The sequence below is a fragment of the Mus musculus genome, chromosome 3 (genome assembly GCF_000001635.26).
Source record: "Mus musculus strain C57BL/6J chromosome 3, GRCm38.p6 C57BL/6J".
Lineage (NCBI taxonomy): Eukaryota > Metazoa > Chordata > Mammalia > Rodentia > Muridae > Mus > Mus musculus.
Genome location: NC_000069.6, coordinates 98740217 through 98761225, shown reverse-complemented (window position 1 = coordinate 98761225; position 21009 = coordinate 98740217). Strand labels below are relative to the sequence as shown.

Below are 21009 nucleotides of genomic sequence, written 5' to 3'. Positions count from 1 at the left end.
ACACCTCTTAGACTTGTCTTTGATTATCCCCTAAACTATTGATCCTCCAAGACATCTATCTAGACTTCAGTAAAAAACCTGATGACCTAGGATTAAAAAAATATGTATCTAAATGAGAATTTCATGAACTTACTGAAGACAAGAATTAACGGATAATGTGTTTTTGAAAGACGTTTTGTCTCCATGTTGAATATGCTTCAACAGGGTTGGGCAGGCCTAACCTTATGGCTTCGCTACTTGTAGTACACATGGCCTCCTCCTTCTGATGATTACACTTCTTGGCTGAGGGTATCCTCTACAGGTGTTCCAAGTTTAGGCCTCTCTAATATTTGGGGCTCTGTATTGCAGCTCATATTCACCATCATAGCCCTGTGCATCAGTATTGTCAGGTTTCCCAAAGGGAATCCAATCTTACTACATATTACTCTCGAGTTCACGGTCTTTCTTTAAAATGTAGATAAAAGCTTCAAAGATACCAGAACTCTTGCATTGTATAAGAAATTAGCATTATGTAAAGGATGCCAAGTTCTGCTGTAAAATCAAGGAGCAGCTACTCACTACTAGACCAACCTGCAAAGGTAGTGTCACACACACAGCCTTTTGTAAAAAAAAAAAAAAAAAAAATTAATCACTCTATCTGGAATACAGATATGTGTTTAGTACACATCTTTAATACCAAAACATGACTATAAACTTAGTTTGTAGAAGGAAGCACCTATGTTTGAAAGTGACATCTAATTGAGAGGAACACAAAGTAATGAATCAGAGAAAGGTTTAACAGAATGAGTAAGACATAGGATATGACCACCTCACAGAGGAACAGACAAGAAATAAGAGGCTACTTAAGGTAGAACCACGGGGGGAGAAAAGAGGAGAGAGAGAAAAGGGAAGGAGGCTGTTTTACTAAATGAGTTTTACAGACAGAGATTAAAGAGAAAACAAGCTGGACATTGGTGAAGACAGAACTAGCCAGAGAATGATGAGCCGGAAGATTGGAACAGATTGGCAGACTTACTTTGAGGTTAAGCAGAGCAAAAAGTCAGAGGCTGAGAAAGAAACTAGATTGAATCATACAACTTTGTGAAGAGTTTGAGTCAGAACTAGCCACCAAGAGCTCAGAAATCGCAAGGAAGGGTTGAGATTGTTCAGACCCATGTATAAGAGGAAGAACACATTCTAGGCATTGAGTAGATTTTAGGAAGGCTAGAAGCTACCAGGGCAAGGCCTGAGTAAGCAAACTGAGGCATGAGGCCTCAGAGACAACAAAGGCAGCAGGCAAATAACAGGTATGTTTTTAAAGACAGATTGTGCTCAAAATTCAAGCAAAAGTCAGACCCCTTTGGACCAAAACTGCAATGACCATGAAGTGGTTTTACTGACAAAAAGCACTTCCCTCAGCAAGCACATTTGAGTACAGCACCTGGCAGCAATGTCTTTGATGGGACTCAGAGGTACTGTGCAGTTTTACACAATGGAGCCTGAGATCAGGAAACAAGGGGTTACCTTGAATTTCTCTTCTCAGATTAATTACCTCATTACAGTTGAGTTGTGCTTACCTCAGATTTTTTTAGACAAGGAGTGAAAGAGAAACTCTTTGTCAAAACCTAAGAAGAGTGGGTTCTGGCAAACTTGTGAGACCTTCTTCATATATGAAAGAGTTATGCTTACATTGAAAATGTAGTGTTTACTGTCTACACTTCTTTGGCATTCTGGTCTTCTGCTATCCTACCAATCAAGCACTAAAATGTGGGTGTGTGTGACTTTGAAGGAATTCTCTAGTCTTTAGGGTCTTGGAATCTCTAGCTTGTTCACATCATAGTGAACCATGAATCAAATAACAAATGTAGAACCATGGTTGAACTTTTTCCTTCAAAGACATGCTACTACAGCTTCGCAATGTCATCACTGGCTTTCAGGGTAGGGCATTGACCCCTGGTGCCTTCTCTTACATAGACATAGTTTAAGAATTGTGGACAAAGATAAACTGTAGGGTTAGTGAGGTGAATCGGTGGTTAAGAGCACTTGGTACTATACGGAGGAACCATGTTTGTCTACAGCAGAGAGATAACAATTCTCAACTGTGGATATTTAAGAAAAAAACAGCTCTTGTCTTTAAGGAAATAGAAGAGAAATATTTCTGGAACCATTGGGAACATATTCTGGGAACACAGAACAGACTTAGAAACACAAAATGCTACATTTCAATATGCAAACAGGTTCACAGAATTTTTTTCATGTGCAAATCAAGAAATTCATAAATCAAGGAAACTTAAAAATACATTGGTAGGTTCACAAAAAAGAAACTTCCAGCAAGATGTGGAAAACCATTCTGGAGATATAAGATACTATCTAATGATGCTCTTGGCTCTTGGACTAGAGGAAGTTAATGTTCTGCTAAGTGAATAGATTCTAGTGTAATCGCTGAAGGAAGACCCCAAAATCTGATAGTATGCAAAAACAAAGAACATTTATTCTGTAGAAACAGCCACCATGGGATCATTGTTAAGAATGGCAAAGCCTAAAGAGACATTCAAGCTCCTTTTACAACAAAACTGCTTAATTGCTTTGGAGGTAATAACAGAGTTCTAAAACTTAGGACACATTCCACGGGGGTTACAGAAACCATTAACCAAAGACCTTAAAGAAAATATACACTACAGGACCACAGCTGCAAAAACAAGAGATAAGATACTGACTGGATTAGCTATACAAAACTTCAAGGACAGCTTTTTCTATTGTCTTTGATTTTCCAAGAACATGTAAGCTAGTAACAAGTGATGAATGTTCAAGCAGAAAATTGCTCCTAATGAATATTTGTGTAGACATTCTCTGTTATGATCTCTTATTCAATTTGTGATCTGAATTTATGTTAAAACATGTAGAGAGCTTTTTACCAAGTGAACACACACTCTAAAATTCATATAAGTGCTTAGAACAAAGGACAGAGGCAGGCCTTCCTCCTCTTCTCTTTCCTAGACTAAGAGAAGCACTATTGCTTCCAAGGATCATCTCATTAGATGCTGACAAAGTCTTTGATAAAATCCAACACACATTTATCATAGAAGTCCTGGGGAGATCAGGGATATATGGAACATACATCAACATAATGACCACAGATTACTGCAAGACCATAGCCAAGACAAACTTAAGTGGAGAGAAACTCAAAACATTTCCATTAACACCAGGAAAAGACAAGCTTGCCCACTCTCTTCATATCTGTTCAATATGCTATCAGAATTTTCAGCTAGAGGAGTGGGACAACAGAAGAAGATCAAGATCTGTTGAAAAGGAAAAAGTCAAAATATCTCTATTTGATGATAATATTATAGAATACTGAAGTGATATGAAAAATTCCACTGAAAACTCCTAGAGTTGATAAACATTTAGAGCAAATATCAGAACAGAAAATTGTCTCACAAAAATAAGTACCTCCTATATTCAATGACAAATAAACAGAGAAAGAAATTGGGGAAACAAAATTCTTTACAGTAGTCTGAAATAATATCAAATATCTGAGAGTAATTCTAACCAGGCAATTAAAAGTCTGTATAATAAAAACCATAAAACACTAAAAATGGTATCAGAAGATAGAAAGAACTTCCATGCTCACAGGTCAGTTGGATTAACCTAGTAATCAGGTCCTCCAAGAAAAGCAATATACAGATTCAGTGATGTCCCCAGTGAAATGTCAACATAATTCTTCAAATATCTTCATTTGAAAACACAAAAAAATCCCTAAAATATAAAACCAATCATTCCTGCACTATAAAAGAATTGCTAGAGATATCACAATACCCAGTTTTTAGCTTTAGTAAGCAAAAACATCATAGCACTGGAACAATAGCAGGCATATACAATGGAATCAAATTGAAGACCCAGACATAAAGCTACATATATAAGGACATTTGAACCCCAATAAGGAAGCTTGAAATATACATTGGAAAAATTGTAGAATTTTGACAAATAGTACTGGTGAAATTGAAAGGTTGCATGAAGAAGAATTGTAAATACATAAATATTTTTCATCTGTGCAACACCCAACGACTAATGAATCAAATACCTCAACACTAAGTTAGTTACACTTAAGGAGATAGAAGAGAGAGCAGGGAATACCCTTGAACTCATTGCAACAGGAAAATGCATTCTGAACACAAAAGTGTTACCATCGGCCAAAGATTAATAATCAACAGAGAGAATCTTATGAAACACAGAGAGTCTAAAGGGCCAAGTACACCAGAATTTGGCAGACTACAGAATGGGAAAAGATTTTTTTTCCAAATACAAAATCTATGGAGAGATAATATCAAAAATATGTAAGGAACTCAAAAAGTAAATTATAAGCAAACAGCCCAATTAAAAATGAGGTACGGATTTTAAAAAAGAGAGTCCTCAAAAGACTAAACTCAAGTGGCTGTGAAAAACTTAAAGAAATGTTCAACATTCATAGACAAATTCATAGTTTTTAGACAAATGAAAATGAAAACTACATTGAGATTTCATTTGAAACTAGTCAAAATAGATATGATCAATAAAAACAAGTGACAATTCACACTGGTAAAGATGGGGAACAAAGGTGAATCTATCCTTTGTTGGTGGGTGTGCAAATTTTAAAAACAAGATTGAAATCAATGTGGGTTCTTCAGGAAGATGAATTCAATGATGTATTGAACTTTTCAGGTAAATAAAATTAGAAAACAATTATCATAAGTGAGGAAACTCAAACGCAGAAAGACAAATATGGTATGTATTTGTTTATATGTGAATATTATTTGTTAAATCAATAATAACCAAGCTACAATCAGAACCACAGAATTTAGGTATACTGGAAAATTTTTTGTGGCTGAGCAATAACTCTCTCTATCAAAGGGAAAAAGTTATGAATGGATGAAGGAAAGAGTCTTGAATAAGATAACTGAGGAGAAGAGAGGGAGAGAATAGGTGAAGAGGAATTGTGGGTGGCACCCTATTGTAGTAGCCCAGATAAAAATGTCCTGTCTAAGAAGAACATCTGACACTGTGATGACTTTCTTTCCCTCTCAAATCTGAGTTGATTGAAAGTGCTGACACTGCTGCTGCTGCTGGTTGTGGTGGTAGTGGTAGTGGTGGTGGTGATTCCTTTGCAGATCCCAGAACCAGCCTTTCCAAGCTTGTGTGATCCTGAACTAGGTACCAGCTGAGATCCAAAAACATTCCTTCTTAGATTCCAGCTCCAGGTTGAGACTGCTGACACATCACACCCTGTAGCTGAGTAAGTTCAGTTTGTCTCCTCAATGTAAGGGACAGCTATCATGGGACTACTGCAGCTACAGAGTCATTTAGTCTCCAGGACCAAGTAACCACCAGTTTCTGAATTGTGATTTAACTTTTCTTACTATTTTAAAGCAGATTTAATACATTTTGATTACACACACACACACACACACACACACACACACACACACACACACATATATATATATATATATATATATATATATATATATATATATATATATAATTTTTGTTATGATAGTGGCCCCTTATTAAAACACATCAACTAGCTATCTAGGTATACTATAGTATTACTACATACTAAGCATGCTACTTATAAATTGTATTATCCACCAGCAAGCACATGCATTTTGAAACCAGAACATATTTGTTAAAGCCTAGGCTTAGGCAGCCATCTTCACATATCAAGTAAAGAAACAAGTAATGGCTAAAGGCAAAGGAGAAAAAAAAAAAAAAACAAATCTCTTCAACATGACCCTGGGAAGAAGAAAATCAGATAGAAATATTGTCTTACCACCCCCCAGTCCATTTTCATGATTTTGATGTGTGCAGAGGAACAAACAAGCTAATAATAAGATAGGAGATGAAACATTCCATTCTTTTGTCATTGTTAGAGTGGATACCTGGCATGAGAGTCTTAAGGGTTAAGATCTTTGGATCAGACTGATGCTAGATAGAGTTCACAACATCACAGGTTTGAACTAAAGCCCCCATCCTCATGAGACCTACAAAGACAACTACACAAGAACTATAGGAATTATCTATATATCTTTTACTCACCAAAAATATTAAGAAAAAGGAAAAACAAGAAATGGTGGTAACAGTAAGGAGTGCAGTCAAGTAATTCTGTCATTTATTCAAGTGGTCTGAGAGCTGCTAGTTGGGCAGAGGATTTGATTTTAAAGCTGCACAGTGGAGAACATACTTGGGTTAGTGCAGGACCAGTGGCCACAGAAGACACTATATTGTACAACTCTACATGGTTAAAACTGACACTAGGTTATTCCAAAGTGGGGCGGCCAGCATATTGGAAAAGACAAAGGGCATTCTAGTCATTAACTAAAACATCAAAATATCTGATATCATAGGTTACAAACTTAAAAGTTTTTAAACAGGCATTGTATGATAAGCTGAGTCACTTTTATCTGAGTTTTGGTTGGAAAGTAGGGTGACTAGCTGAGCAGAACTAGATGAGGAGGCTACCCATACTACTGTATGGGAAAGGATTTACTTATTACACTAGCAATGTTCCATGCTGGCAAGTGGCCTCACCTTACATCCCTTCCAAACGTGAAAATATTTGAGTGTTGATGAATTGAGAGAATTGGGGGAAGGGGGGCTGAGAAAAAAAAGAAGGGAATAAATGGGCTCTAATTTGAGATCTTTTTTTCAAATCCACAGCTCCAACAAGGCTAGAGTACAACACAATATTATTTCATAGTCCAATTATACCATATGTCTGAAATGAAAGTATATGCTTGCCAAAAACTTGAGTAAGTATAGTGGTCAACTCCCTTGAAAGACATATTCAGATAGTATGAAGCACTTAATAAAGGTTGAATGGATTCTTATTGACTTATTAGATTTTTAAATGATGTGTCTGTTTGACATGAGAGAATCTTGAAAACAAAAAACAAAAAAACAAAACAAACTAACAGGCTTTAGCTTTTGATACTATCATTTAAATGTGCTTTTTTCTGTAGTACATAACTTAAATCTCATTCCAAATGTGCTGTGCCTGGTTGACAGATACTTCATATACCAAATGGCTTCTGTCCCACAACTTCTAGGAAGAAATGATTGAAAAATTACAAAGGACAAGACTTACTGGACCACTTATGTATTCAAATTGCACTTGGCTAAACTCTGTGTCCTGTTAAGTTTCAACAAAATTGTATGTGGTTCAAGCATGCCTATAAATGGAGTGTATAAAGCAGATCCCAAGTGATAGGTTGCTTGTGTTCTAGATCATTAAACCAGTAGAGCTTTCTGGAAAGTATTGCCCAAGAACATAGAAACTCCAGAGACCATCTTTTTGTTTTACTCCATGACTCCCCACATCACCCCCTACATATACTTGAAGGCGTGCACACACACACACACACACACACTTAACACTCAATAAAGTTATGCAACCATTTCTGTGGTTCCAGGAACTGTTTATATAACTTGATCATGCTTAGTAAAGATATGTTGAGCCCCAATTTGTGACTATTTCTTCAGAAGCACAAGTGAATTATTCCAGGTTGAGACAGGCATTTAGGTAAAGGAGCCATACTTTGACATAGCCACACCATATGAGTTGATAGTTTATTGGTACCTATTGGAATACGTTGGTGTGTGATGTGGGAATTAATCTCCATGTCTTGGAGATCTGTTCTATGGGAGGTTTGAAGAAGAAACTGGGTTTGGGGAAATCACCAGATCTCTCTTTCTAGCCACCTCCAGGACCATGATACATTAACCTCGCACAACTGTGATCTGCTTCCAGTGTTGACCATGCCTGGGTGGAGCTGCCTGGTGACTGGAGCAGGAGGGTTTTTGGGCCAGAGGATCATCCAGTTGTTGGTGCAGGAGAAAGATCTTGAGGAGATCAGGGTCCTGGACAAGGTCTTCAAACCTGAAACCAGGGAGCAATTCTTCAGTAAGTGAATGTGACAATTAGCCACATGACTGCATAGCCAACACAGCTTGCATATGGGAGGGATCCTCCCATGTCTAGCAAACAAAAGACACTTTCAGTCATAACACTTCTCCATGTCCACATTCATCAAAAGGAAACAGCCCACATAGCAAAACACAGTTTGGGAGAGACAGAGTTTGGACTGAAAAATTCTCTCTCTCTTTCCTGTAGCTCTTTATGCAGACTTGCCAGTTGTTAGGTAATAGCCATAAAGTCTGTTAAGCTGGGCTCTCTCTCTCTCTCTCTCTCTCTCTCTCTCTCTCTCTCTCTCTCTCTTCTGATTGCTATTGATCTAGTTGCTTGTTTTGTGCTTGTTTGTTTTTCAGGGGGAGAGTCTTTCATTTAGCATCTTAGATAGAAGTAAAATTTTTAAAAAAGTAAAAAATACATGAAAGGAATTGAAACATGAGACAAGCCGGGCAGGGTGGCACACGCCTTTAATCCAAGCACTCGGGAGGCAGAGGCAGGCATATTTCTGAGTTGGAGGCCTGCCTGGTCTACACAGTGAGTTCCAGGACAGCCAAGGCTACACAGAAAAACCCTGTCTCGAAAAAAACAAAAACAAAACAAAACAAAAAGCCAAGACAAAGGGGGGCATGGTTTAGGGACAGCAGACATAAAGACATAGAGATGGGTATTGATAAAATGAATTTCTGAGCATGAGGTCATATCAAGGAACTTACACAAATCCACCATGAGCAGGACTATCCAAATCTTTCATGGACTATTCTTATTCATTGGACCCCATTCCTCACTGAAGTTTATCATAACTACAAATATGACTGAAGAATTGACTGGTGCAGGCCAATAACCTTTTGCCAACTTGTTATTCTTGGCACAACTGAACAAACTGATTTTGAAATATGTTTTACCACCTATTCGAAACATCAGGTAATTAAAAATAACTTGGCAGGTTAAGTAGGAAAGAAGGTCACTCACCTGAATAGTGAGGACTTTAAGTTGGGAAAAGAAAAATGACTTTAGCAGTGTCCTAAGATCAATGAGGATCACAGGTCAAGCTCGAGGCTCCTCACTTAACCTCTAGTATTTTGTCCAGGGGTCAACTCTTGACACCAGAGTCTTCATTCCAATTGTCTGTATGTGGCCAAAGCTAGTTCTTTGCCCTCTCCCCAGCTTCAAGTGAAAATGGACAATACCTAGTATATGCACTGCATAAAGAGCCCTTCATAGCCCTCTGGGACAACACCCACCCTCTGCATTTTGTCTCTGACCTCTTCCAGCATCAGTTCTCTCCTCTATCAGCTTCAGTGTTGCTTCCAGAAAGCAATATTAACACACAGACAATTCTATTAGAACCCTGATGTCTCAGCAATATTTGCAAGCATTCAAGGCACAATCTGGAGGAATAGCTCCACAGTGGGTATGCATAGAGAAGGCCGTGCCTAAACATAAGAGTGAATATTCCTAGAAGTGTCCTTTCCTGGTCAGGCTAAGTGGGTGCACACCATAGTGACAACTCATTTGTTGTGGGTAAGCTTTCTGAAATGTAGTTAATGTTTCTATCCTCTATTTCTGCAGATGGAGGTAAACAAGTGCAGCAGTTAACTGGCTTCCACAAATGTCACAGATAGATGAACAAACTAATAGGAAACCCAGGAAGTCTAGTTGCAGCCTCCATATTCTTCCCACCCAGTGTGTGGCAGAGTTTCTCTGGGTCTATTTCTGACACAGCTCAGATGACAGCACCATTCCATGACAATGTTGTGCAAATATCTGTCACATCCAGGTGTCTAAGATCAGGGTGCTGCTATGGTCCACCAAGAAACCCTCTACAGGCTCTCTCCTTGGATCTCAGAGTCCTCAAATAACTCATGGATGAGACTATTTCACTACAGGTCTGGATTCCTCCTCTCTCATCACAGCAACATTCCTGAACCAATCTATATAAAGCAGTACATCTCAAACTGTGAGTTAGCCAAGTGTCTCCTTGGGAGTGAAATGACCCTTTCACAGGAACAGCATATCAGATATTTACATTATCATTTGTAATAGTGGCAAAATTATGTATGAAATAGCAATAGAATTAATTTTCTGGATGGTGGTCACCATAACATTAGGAACAGTATTGAAGGGTTGCAGCATTAGGAAGTGTGAGAACCACTGGTTTTCATCATTAGTTGCAAGAGAGAAGAAAGGGGTGGGTAGATAGGATCATGATCAAGTATTCAATCCTCAGTCGGGTACCTACTTATTTCTGAGCTGTCCTTTGTGCCTCTCTCTAAATCAGGTCCTTCCTGGAGTTGCATGACAAAAGGAGGGGGCTTAGATAAGACATACTTAGTAGAGAATTGGGATCCAGCAATTCTATTTGTTTCTTCCAATTCTATGGGATTCTCCAGCCTTTCTCACTGTTTGGCATCATGGGAAATTTCAGTTCAGTTGCATGATCTTAATCTGTCTTTGAAAATTGACTCTGAGGAAATTAGTCTGAACAGGTGAGAGGGAGCCCCACAGAACCGGACAGCTTCTGGGACAGGCAGAGGCACAGAGCCGCTGAGGCAGCACGCTTTGCCGGCCGCAGACTGCCGGTCACCATCCGGACCAGAGGACAGGTGTCCGCCTGGCTCGGAAGGCCTCAGCCTCAGGAGCAGAGGACGCCACCTTGGTTCCGGGTCTCCACAGAACTTAGGAATTTAGTCTGCACAGGTGAGAGTCTGCACCACAGAAGCTGACAGCTTCTGGGACCTGCCAAAGCAACACAGCTTCTGAGAAAGGTCCTGTTTTGGGCCTTCTTCTTCGGCCAGGAGGAGGTCCAAACACAAGATATCTGCGCACCTTCCCTGTAAGAGAGCTTGCCAACAGAGAGTGCTCTGAGCACTGAAACTCAGAGGAGAGAATCTGTATCCCAGGTCTGCTGATAGATGGTAACAGAATCACCAGAAGAACAATCTCTAAACAGAGTCAACTATAACAACATACTCCAGAGATTACCAGATGGCGAAAGGTAAATGTAGGAATCTTACTAACAGGAACCAAGACCACTCACCATCATCAGAACCCAACACTCCCACTTCGCCCAGTCCAGGGCACCCCAACACACCCAAAAACCTAGACCCAGATTTAAAAGCATATCTCATGATGATGATAGAGGACATCAAGAAGGACTTTAATAACTCACTTAAAGAAATACAGGAGAACACTGCTAAAGAGTTACAAGTCCTTAAAGAAAAGCAGGAAAACACAATCAAACAGGTAGAAGTCCTTACAGAAAAAGAGGAAAAAACATACAAACAGGTGATGGAAATGAACAAAACCATACTAGACCTAAAAAGGGAAGTAGACACAATAAAGAAAACTCAAAGCGAGGCAACACTGGAGATAGAAACCCTAGGAAAGAAATCTGGAACCATACATTCGAGCATCAGTAACAGAATACAAGAGATGGAAGAGAGAATCTCAGGTGCAGAAGATTCCATAGAGAACATCGGCACAACAATCAAAGAAAATGGAAAATGCAAAAAGATCCTAACTCAAAATATCCAGGAAATCCAGGACACAATGAGAAGACCAAACCTACGGATAATAGGAGTAGATGAGAATGAAGATTTTCAACTAAAAGGACCAGCAAACATCTTAAACAAAATTATTGAAGAAAACTTCCCAAATCTAAAGAAAGAGATGCCCATGAACATACGAGAAGCCTACAGAACTCCAAATAGACTGGACCAGAAAAGAAATTCCTCCCGACACATAATAATCAGAACAACAAATGCACTAAATAAAGATAGAATACTAAAAGCAGTAAGGGAAAAAGGTCAAGTAACATATAAAGGCAACCCTATCAGAATTACATCAGATTTTTCACCAGAGACTATGAAAGCCAGAAGAGCCTGGACAGATGTTATACAGACACTAAGAGAACAGAAATTCCAGCCCAGGCTACTATACCCAGCCAAACTCTCAATTACCATAGATGGAGAAACCAAAGTATTCCACGACAAAACCAAATTCACATATTATCTCTCCAGGGATCCAGCCCTTCAAAGGATAATAACAGAAAAAAACCAAAACAAGAACGGGAACAACGCCCTAGAATAAACAAGACGTAATCCCTCAAAAAACCTAAAAGAAGACAGCTACAAGAACAGAATGCCAAATTTAACAACAAAAATAACAGGAAGCAACAATTACTTTTCCTTAATATCAATGGTCTCGACTCCCCAATAAAAAGACATAGACTAACAAACTGGGTACACAAACAAGACCCAACATTTTGCTGCTTACAGGAAACTCATCTCAGAAAAAAAGATAGACACTACCTCAGGATGAAAGGCTGGAAAACAATTTTCCAAGCAAATGGTATGAAGAAACAAGCTGGAGTAGCCATCCTAATATCTGATAAGATTGACTTCCAACCCAAAGTCGTCAAAAAAGACAAGGAGAGGCACTTCATTCTCGTCAAAGGTAAAATCCTCCAAGAGGAACTATCAATTCTGAATATCTATGCTCCAAATACAAGGGCAGCCACATTCATTAAAGAAACTTTATTAAATCTCAAAGCACACATTGTACCTCACACGATAATAGTGGGAGACTTGAACACACCACTTTCACCAATGGACAGATCATGGAAACAGAAACTAAACAGGGACACAGTGAAACTAACAGAAGTTATGAAACAAATGGACCTGACAGATATCTACAGAACATATTACCCTAAAATAAAAGGATATACCTTCGTCTCAGCACCTCATGGTACCTTCTCCAAAATTGACCACATAATAGGTCACAAAACAGGCCTCAACAGATACAAAAATATTGAAAGTGTCCCATGCATCCTATCAGATCACCATGCACTAAGGCTGATCTTCAATAACAAAATAAATAATAGAAAGCCAACATTCACGTGGAAAATGAACAACACTCTTCTCAATGATACCTTGGTCAAGGAAGGAATAAAGAAAGAAATTAAGGACTTCTTAGAGTTCAATGAAAATGAAGCCACTTCATACCCAAACTTATGGGACACAATGAAAGCATTTCTAAGAGGAAAACTCATAGCTCTGAGTGCCTCCAAATAGAAACTAGAGAGAGCATACATTAGCAGCTTGACAACACACCTAAAAGCTCTAGAACAAAAGGAAGCAAATTCACCCAAGAGAAGTAGACAGCAGGAAATAATCAAACTCAGGGGCGAAATCAACCAAGTGGAAACAAGAAGAACTATTCAGAGAATAAACCAATCGAGGAGCTGGTTCTTTGAGAAAATCAACAAGATAGACAAACCCTTAGCCAGACTCACTAGAGGGCACAGGGAAAGCATTCTAACTAACTAAATCAGAAATGAAAAGGGAGACATAACAACAGATCCTGAAGAAATCCAAAACACCATCAGATCCTTCTACAAAAGGCTATACTCAACAAAACTGGAGAACCTGGAAGAAATGGAGAAGTTTCTAGACAGATACCAGGTACCAAAGTTGAATCAAGATCAGGTTAATGATCTAAACAGCCCAATATCCCCCAAAGAAATATAAACAGTCATTAATAGTCTACCAACCAAAAAAAGCCCAGGACCAGATGGGTTTAGTGCAGAGTTCTATCAGACCTTCAAAGAACACCTAATCCCAGTTCTTCACAAACTATTCCACAAAATAGAAACAGAAGATACTCTACCCAACTCATTCTATGAAGCCACAATTACTCTGATACCTAAACCACAAAAAGACCCCACAAAGATAGAGAACTTCAGACCAATATCCCTTATGAATATTGATGCAAAAATCCTCAATAAAGTTCTTGCTAACCGAATCCAAGAACACATCAAAACAATCATCCATCCTGACCAAGTAGGTTTCATCCCAGGGATGCAGGGATGGTTCAGTATACGGAAATTCAGCAACATAATCCAGTATATAAACAAACTCAAAGACAAAAACTACATGATCATCTTGTTAGATGCTGAGAAAGCATTTGACAAAATCCAACACCCATTCATGATAAAAGTCTTGGAAAGATCAGGAATTCAAGGCCCATACCTAAACATGATAAAAGCAATCTACAGCAAACCAGTAGCCAGCATCAAAGTAAATGGTGAGAAGCTTGAAGCAATCCCACTAAAATCAGGGACTAGACAAGGCTGTCCACTCTCTCCCTACCTTTTCAACATTGTACTTGAAGTCCTAGCCTGAGCAATTAGACAACAAAAGGAGATCAAGGGGATACAAATTGGAATGGAAGAAGTCAAAATATCACTTTTTGCAGATGATATGATAGTATATATAAGTGACCCTAAAAATTCCACCAGAGAACTCCTAAGCCTTATAAACAGCTTCAGTGAAGTAGCTGGATATAAAATTAACTCAAACAAGTCAATGGCCTTTCTCTACACAAAGGACAAACAGGCTGAGGAAGAACTTAGTGAAACAACACCCTTCTCAATAGCCACAAATAATATAAAATACCTAGGTGTGACTCTAACTAAGGAAGTGAAAGATCTGTATGACAAGATCTTCATGTCTCTGAAGAAAGAAATTAAATAAGATCTCAGAAGATGGAAAGATCTCCCATGCTCATGGATCGGCAGGATCAATATAGTAAAAATGGCTATCTTGACAAAAGCAATCTACAGATTCAATGCAATCCCCATCAAAATTCCAACTCAATTCTTCAACGAATTAGAAAGGGCAATCGGCAGATTCATCTGGAATAACAAAAAACTGAGGATAGCAAAAACTCTTCTCAAGGATAAAAGAACCTCTGGTGGAATCACCATGCCCGATCTAAAGATGTACTACAGAGCAACTGTGATAAAAACTGCATGGTACTGGTATTGCGACAGACAAGTAGACCAATGGAACAGAATTGAAGACCCAGAGATGAACCCACACACCTATGGTCACTTGATTGTTGACAAGGGAGCTAAAACCATCCAGTGGAAAAAAGACAGCATTTTCAACAAATGGTGCTGGCACAACTGGCTGTTATCATGTAGAAGATTTCAAATTGATCCAGTACTATCTCCTTGTACTAAGGTCAAATCTAAGTGGATTAAGGATCTCCATATAAAACCAGAGACACTGAAACTTATAGAGGAGAAAGTAGGGAAAAGCCACGAAGATATGGGTACAGGGGAAAAATTCCTGAATAGAACAGCAATGGCTTGTGCTGTAAGATCAAGGATCGATAAATGGGACCTCTAAAATTGCAAAGCTTCTGCAAGGCAAAAGACACCATCAATAAGACAAAAAGACCACCAACAGATTGGGAAAGGATCTTTACCTATCCCAAGTCGGACAGGGGACTAATATCCAATATATATAAAGAACTCAAGAAGTTAGACTCCATAAAATCAAATAACCCCATTAAAAATGGGGCTCAGAAATGAACAAAGATTTCTCACCCGATGAATACCGAATGGCAGAGAAGCACCTGAAAAAATGTTCAACATCCTTAATCATCAGGGAAATGCAAATCAAAACAACCCTGAGATTCCACCTCATACCAGTCAGAATGGCTAAGATGAAAAATTCAGGTGACAGCAGATGCTGGCGAGGATTTGGAGAAAGAGGAACACTCCTCCATTGTTGGTGGGATTGCAAGCTTGTACAACCACTCTGGAAATCAGTCTGGCGGTTCCTCAGAAAATTGGACATAGTACTACCAGAAGATCCAGCAATACCTCTCCTGGGCATATATCCAGAAGATGTTCCAACCGGTAAGAAGGACACATGCTCCACTATGTTCATAGCAGCCTTATTTATAATAGCCAGAAGCTGGAAAGAACCCAGATGCCCCTCAACAGAGGAATGGATACAGAAAATGTGGTACATTTACACAATGGAGTACTACTCAGCTATTAAAAAGAATGAATTTATGAAATTCCTAGCCAAATGGATGGACCTGGAGGGCATCATCCTGAGTGAGGTAACCCAATCACAAAGGAACTCTCACAATATGTACTCACTGATAAGTGGATATTAGCCCAGAAACTTAGGATACCCAAGATATAAGATATAATTTGCTAAGAACATTAAACTCAAGAGAAGGAAGACCTAAGTGTGGACACTTTGCCCCTTCTTAGAATAGGAAACAAAACACCCATGGAAGGAGTTACAGAGACAAAATTTGGAAGTGTGACGAAAGGATGGACCATCTAGTGATTGCCATATCCAGAGATCCATCCCATGATCAGCTTCCAAACGCTGACACCATTGCATACACTAGCAAGATTTTGCTGAAAGGACCCAGATATAGCTGTCTCTTGTGAGACTATGCCAGGGCCTAGCAAACACAGAAGTGGATGCTCACAGTCAGCTATTTAATGGACCACAAGGCCCCCAATGGAGGAACTAGAGAAAGCACCCAAGGAACTAAAGGGAACTGCAACCCTATAGGAGGAACAACAATATGAACTAAGCAGTACCCCGGAGCTCTTGTCTCTAGCTGCATATGTATCAAAAGATGGCCTAGTCGGCCATCACTGCAAAGAAAGGCCCATTGGACTTGCAAACTTTATATGCCCCAGTACAGGGGAACGCCAGGGCCAAAAAGGGGGAGTGGGTGGGTATGGGAGTGTGGGTGGGTGGGTATGGGGGACTTTTGGTATAGCATTGGAAATGTAAATGAGCTAAATACCTAATAAAAAATGGAAAAAATATATAAACAATAAAAAAAAAAAAGAAAATTGACTCCAAGAAACGCTACAGAATGGGTTAATAGCACAGGTTGTGGGAGAGAAAAAGTGAGATATAATCAGTGGGTGTAGTCATAACTGTGTGCCCAGATTTCTTGAGAGTGTTTCCTCATTTATTACATGGGGCCCTGAGCACTATTCTCCAGGAAGTGTGGGAAGGAAGTGTGGGAAGGAAGTGTGGGAAGGAAGTGAGGAAGGAAGGAAGGAAGGAAGGAAGGAAGGAAGGAAGGAAGGAAGGAAGGAAGGAAGGATAATCTTCAAGCTGTGTGAGATTTAAGAAGCACCACCAGCATGTCTTCATTCCCTTCTGCCACTGCTGGGAATGGATTTCTCATCTAAACCCTTGGACAAACATTCTGATTCTTAATCCCACTTCTAGCCAGCTCTCCATTACCACCTTATTCACTTTGATGAATTAGTCAACTTCCCACCTACTCTCTTGAACATTTGACTGCTTCTTTATGTGATATGTTTTCTGAATCGGGACAGAATATTTGCCCCTCTTTCCACATCTCAGGCTTCCTCTTCGACATTTTTCCCACTATGACAATTTTTGATAATCTAGGTAACTAGTATCTGTATACAGCCCACAAAGAAACTTCTCAATGACTGTCCTTGTGTTTGACAGACCTAGGGACAAGCATCAAGGTGACAGTGTTGGAAGGAGACATTCTTGACACCCAGTACCTGAGGAGAGCTTGCCAGGGCATCTCTGTTGTCATCCATACTGCTGCCATCATTGATGTCACAGGTGTCATTCCCAGGCAGACCATCCTAGATGTCAATCTGAAAGGTAATATATTTGGAGAGGACAAGGTGAAAGTAGGGCAGTTAAAAATGTCCATACAAGCAGGAAGGGATGCTTTTGCATGGAATACCTGCCATTCTCTGAGTCTAATGCCTCTGCTCACTAGATCCAGCTGGTAGAGTTCAGTGATATTCTATGGCTGAGGCCCAGCAGGTGGAAAGTAAGTAACCCAGGATATGAGGTCTGTCCTCGATGCTAGGGAGACTGGACTCCAACTGAAAATCCAATTGACAACCCCAGACTCATTACCTCCTGTGAGCCAGATCTAGACCTTGCAAGTGCCTGCTTTTCATGCTGCTAGTTCTACAGCTTCAGGGCCTCACCATATTCTGCCATTATAGAAATGCCCAACAGGAGGTACAAAGATTCTTTTAGCTTTCTGCCAAGACCAACACATAAGGTCACTCAGGACTGGTTTCCAGAATGAAAACTAGAAGGAATATTTATCACCTCTCCTTTATATAACTGAGTAAATGAAGTCATACGTAAAACCACGAATGGTATAATATTGTGCATGCCATTAGGAACACAAATGTATCTCTATGTCTTCCCAAATCCAATAGCAATTTGTCCCCTTCATGCTAGTCTCATCAAATTACATAAACAAAACAATAAAATGAAACTGTACATATGAATTGTCTATGTATCATGTATATCACCATTACACAACTGTCCTTGAGTCTGAACAATGTTAAATCTTCAATAATTCTTAGTTGAAGATTGTTCCTGTTCATAATCTAAGAAATAATCTTTTGGTTATGTAAATTTTAAAAAACACGCATAATATCTCTGTATAACTACACTTATCTCATAGACATGTTAGGAATGAAGTACTGAGACACTTTAAGTGACTTTTAAAGTTAAAAAATGAAAAACACCCAGTCTCAAACACAAGCAAGTACACACTCACAGTGCTGGGAACACAAAAGCCAAGACATACTTGCTCTCTGGATTCCATTTGTAGTCCACTGGCAATATCATGGTAGCCATGAGTGCAGTTAAAGCAGATGCACCTTAAGAGTGAAGAGGTTGTTGGGCTAGGGCATGAAAATGAGCACAATGCTCTGCACATGGTGAACCTCAGACACTGACAGTGTGTTGTCTGTGATTAGGTACCCAGAACTTATTGGAGGCCTGTATCCAAGCCAGTGTGCCAGCCTTCATCTTCTCCAGCTCAGTTGACGTTGCAGGGCCCAACTCTTACAAGGACATTGTCCTGAATGGCCACGAGGACGAGCATCGTGAAAGCACATGGTCTGACCCATACCCATACAGCAAAAAGATGGCTGAGAAGGCAGTGCTGGCAGCCAATGGGAGCATGCTGAAAAATGGTGGCACTTTGCAAACTTGTGCATTAAGGCCCATGTGCATTTATGGGGAGAGAAGTCAATTCCTTTCTAACACAATAATTAAGGCCCTCAAAAATAAGTTTATTCTGAGAGGTGGGGGCAAATTCTCCACAGCCAACCCAGTATATGTGGGCAATGTGGCCTGGGCACACATTCTGGCTGCCAGGGGCCTTCGAAACCCCAAGAAGTCACCAAATATCCAAGGAGAGTTCTACTACATCTCAGATGATACCCCTCACCAAAGTTATGATGATTTAAATTACACCCTGAGCAAGGAGTGGGGCTTCTGCCTCAATTCCAGGTGGTACCTTCCTGTGCCCATACTGTACTGGCTTGCCTTCCTGCTGGAAACTGTGAGCTTCCTGCTGAGTCCAATCTACAGATATATACCTCCCTTTAACCGCCACTTGGTCACACTGACAGCTAGTACGTTCACTTTCTCCTACAAGAAAGCTCAGCGAGATCTGGGCTATGAGCCACTTGTCAGCTGGGAGGAAGCCAAGCAGAAAACCTCAGAGTGGATCGGGACACTAGTGGAGCAGCACAGGGAGACACTGGACACAAAGTCTCAGTGATGGGAAGATGATGGAGACATGGCCCTGGGTATTACCAGTCCAGTAAGGACAGTAAGGATAAAAGCACAACACAGGTGCTGTTGCCTTCTTTTGACACAGAGGCCAATTTAGTGCCTTAATCAAGTCACCAAAGCCTTGCCAGTCACTGACCCAGCCACAAGCCTTCTTTCTGAAGTACCTCCCAAAAGACACACAGCCACCTGTGCCCCAGCTCCTGGGCCCAAGCCCCTCAGCACCACTTGTACCTCAGAGCTCTCTCCATTACTTTCTCTCCCCATTCAAAGCATGTATAGCCTTCCGAAAATTCTGCTAGCTTTATGAAGCTCAATGGAAGAAACAATAAATATTTGTCAATACCTCATATTTGGTTTGTGTTTTTCTGTAAATAAACAGTTATGTGTCCCTTTCATGGCCAGATGATTTTATGCTAAAATCAAAAGGGGGACCATGGATCTGAGGTGCACTGGGGGGAAATCAGAAACAGATGTAGATGTGAGATGAGTTCCAACGTATTGTCCTTCCAGTGTGCACTAGATGACTAGAATGGATTACTCTATTTTGTGTACTAGGCACCATGACAGAAGGAATGTTACAGAATTTCTTCCAGAGATCCCCTCCCTGCTCAGTCCACAAGGGGGTGCCATCCAAAAGAACATTCTCAGAGTTACACATTTTCTCACAGCTAAATCTTCATATGTCTGTTTGATGATTTTTGTTACAGCTTTTCCATAAAATTGTAGCACTGGTATAAGAAAGGTGGAGAGGAGCTAAGAATGGTCCTCTCCCTAGTCTACACAGAAATATAAACAAACCCACTCACCTTTATGAGCTGTTAGGTTTTGTTTTGTTTTTTTGTTTTTGTTTTTGTTTTTGTTTTTGTTGTTTTTTGTTTTTTGTAAAACATAGATAATGGGCCCTCAGATCCCAAACCCTAGCTCCAGGTTTGACAAGCCTGGACAGTAGAGGAAGGCTTTGGGTGGATGTAGGGGAGCTCCAAACAGTTTTCAGGGTAAGGGATTCTAGCCTTTCAGAGAATGCTTGTATCAACTGCCTAAAAAAGGATATCAGCAAAAAGACTAGGCATTAGTTTCCAGTCTGGTCTTATTTTGAAGGAAGCTATGCTGTTGGGGTCTGAGGCTGTAAAGTTCTCAAGTATCTGTCCTTAACAATACTCTGTTCTTTTCATTCACTTTCTCCAGGAGTACTTGCCTCTCAGAACCCTTGGCTTAGTGATAGCCTGTGCATTTGAACCCAATTTGTAAAGGGGTTTGGCTAAGAATCATGTGCATTTAGGAATGCTGCCATCTGGAAGTGTCTTTTCTCCACACCTGAAACTGCGTTCTCACCTGATTCCTTTTGGAGACTCTCTTCTAGTGGGGAATTAACATTCTCCACATGGATCTCTTTCTCCTCTCCTCTCCTCTCCTCTCCTCTCCTCTCCTCTCCTCTCCTCTCCTCTCCTCTCCTCTCCTCTCCTCTCCTCTCCTCTCCTCTCCTCTCCTCTCCTTGAGTATGCAGAGAAGCTGTCTTTGGCTTTTGAAACTTGTGTTCCACATATTTTTTAGAAATATCCTCAGAATGAGTGTGACAAAAAAATTGGTGGCTTCTGGAGTTGTATAATATGAGCTATGAACAAAGCTTGGCCTGCACCTAAGGCTTCTGGGAAG

At 40.0% G+C, this 21009-nt stretch overlaps 1 protein-coding gene across 7 annotated transcripts in view; it reads left to right on the top strand.

The window, feature by feature from the left end:
- Hsd3b3 (hydroxy-delta-5-steroid dehydrogenase, 3 beta- and steroid delta-isomerase 3) overlaps nucleotides 1-19750 on the top strand; it is a 23065-nt gene extending 3315 nt beyond the window's left edge. For 2 of the 7 annotated variants that reach the window (NM_001161743.1, NM_001161745.1), the window contains 3 exons: nucleotides 7763-7915; nucleotides 17239-17403; nucleotides 18531-19750. In NM_001161743.1, coding sequence (NP_001155215.1) covers nucleotides 7771-7915; nucleotides 17239-17403; nucleotides 18531-19342 — 1122 coding nt within the window. In that variant the 5' untranslated portion in view covers nucleotides 7763-7770 and the 3' untranslated portion in view covers nucleotides 19343-19750. Of the gene's footprint in view, nucleotides 1-7709; nucleotides 7916-17238; nucleotides 17404-18530 lie in introns of all 7 variants that reach the window. The other 5 variants (NM_001161742.1, NM_001161744.1, XM_006501042.4 and 2 more) reach the window with 4 other exon arrangements.
- The last annotated feature ends 1259 nt before the right edge of the window (nucleotides 19751-21009 follow it).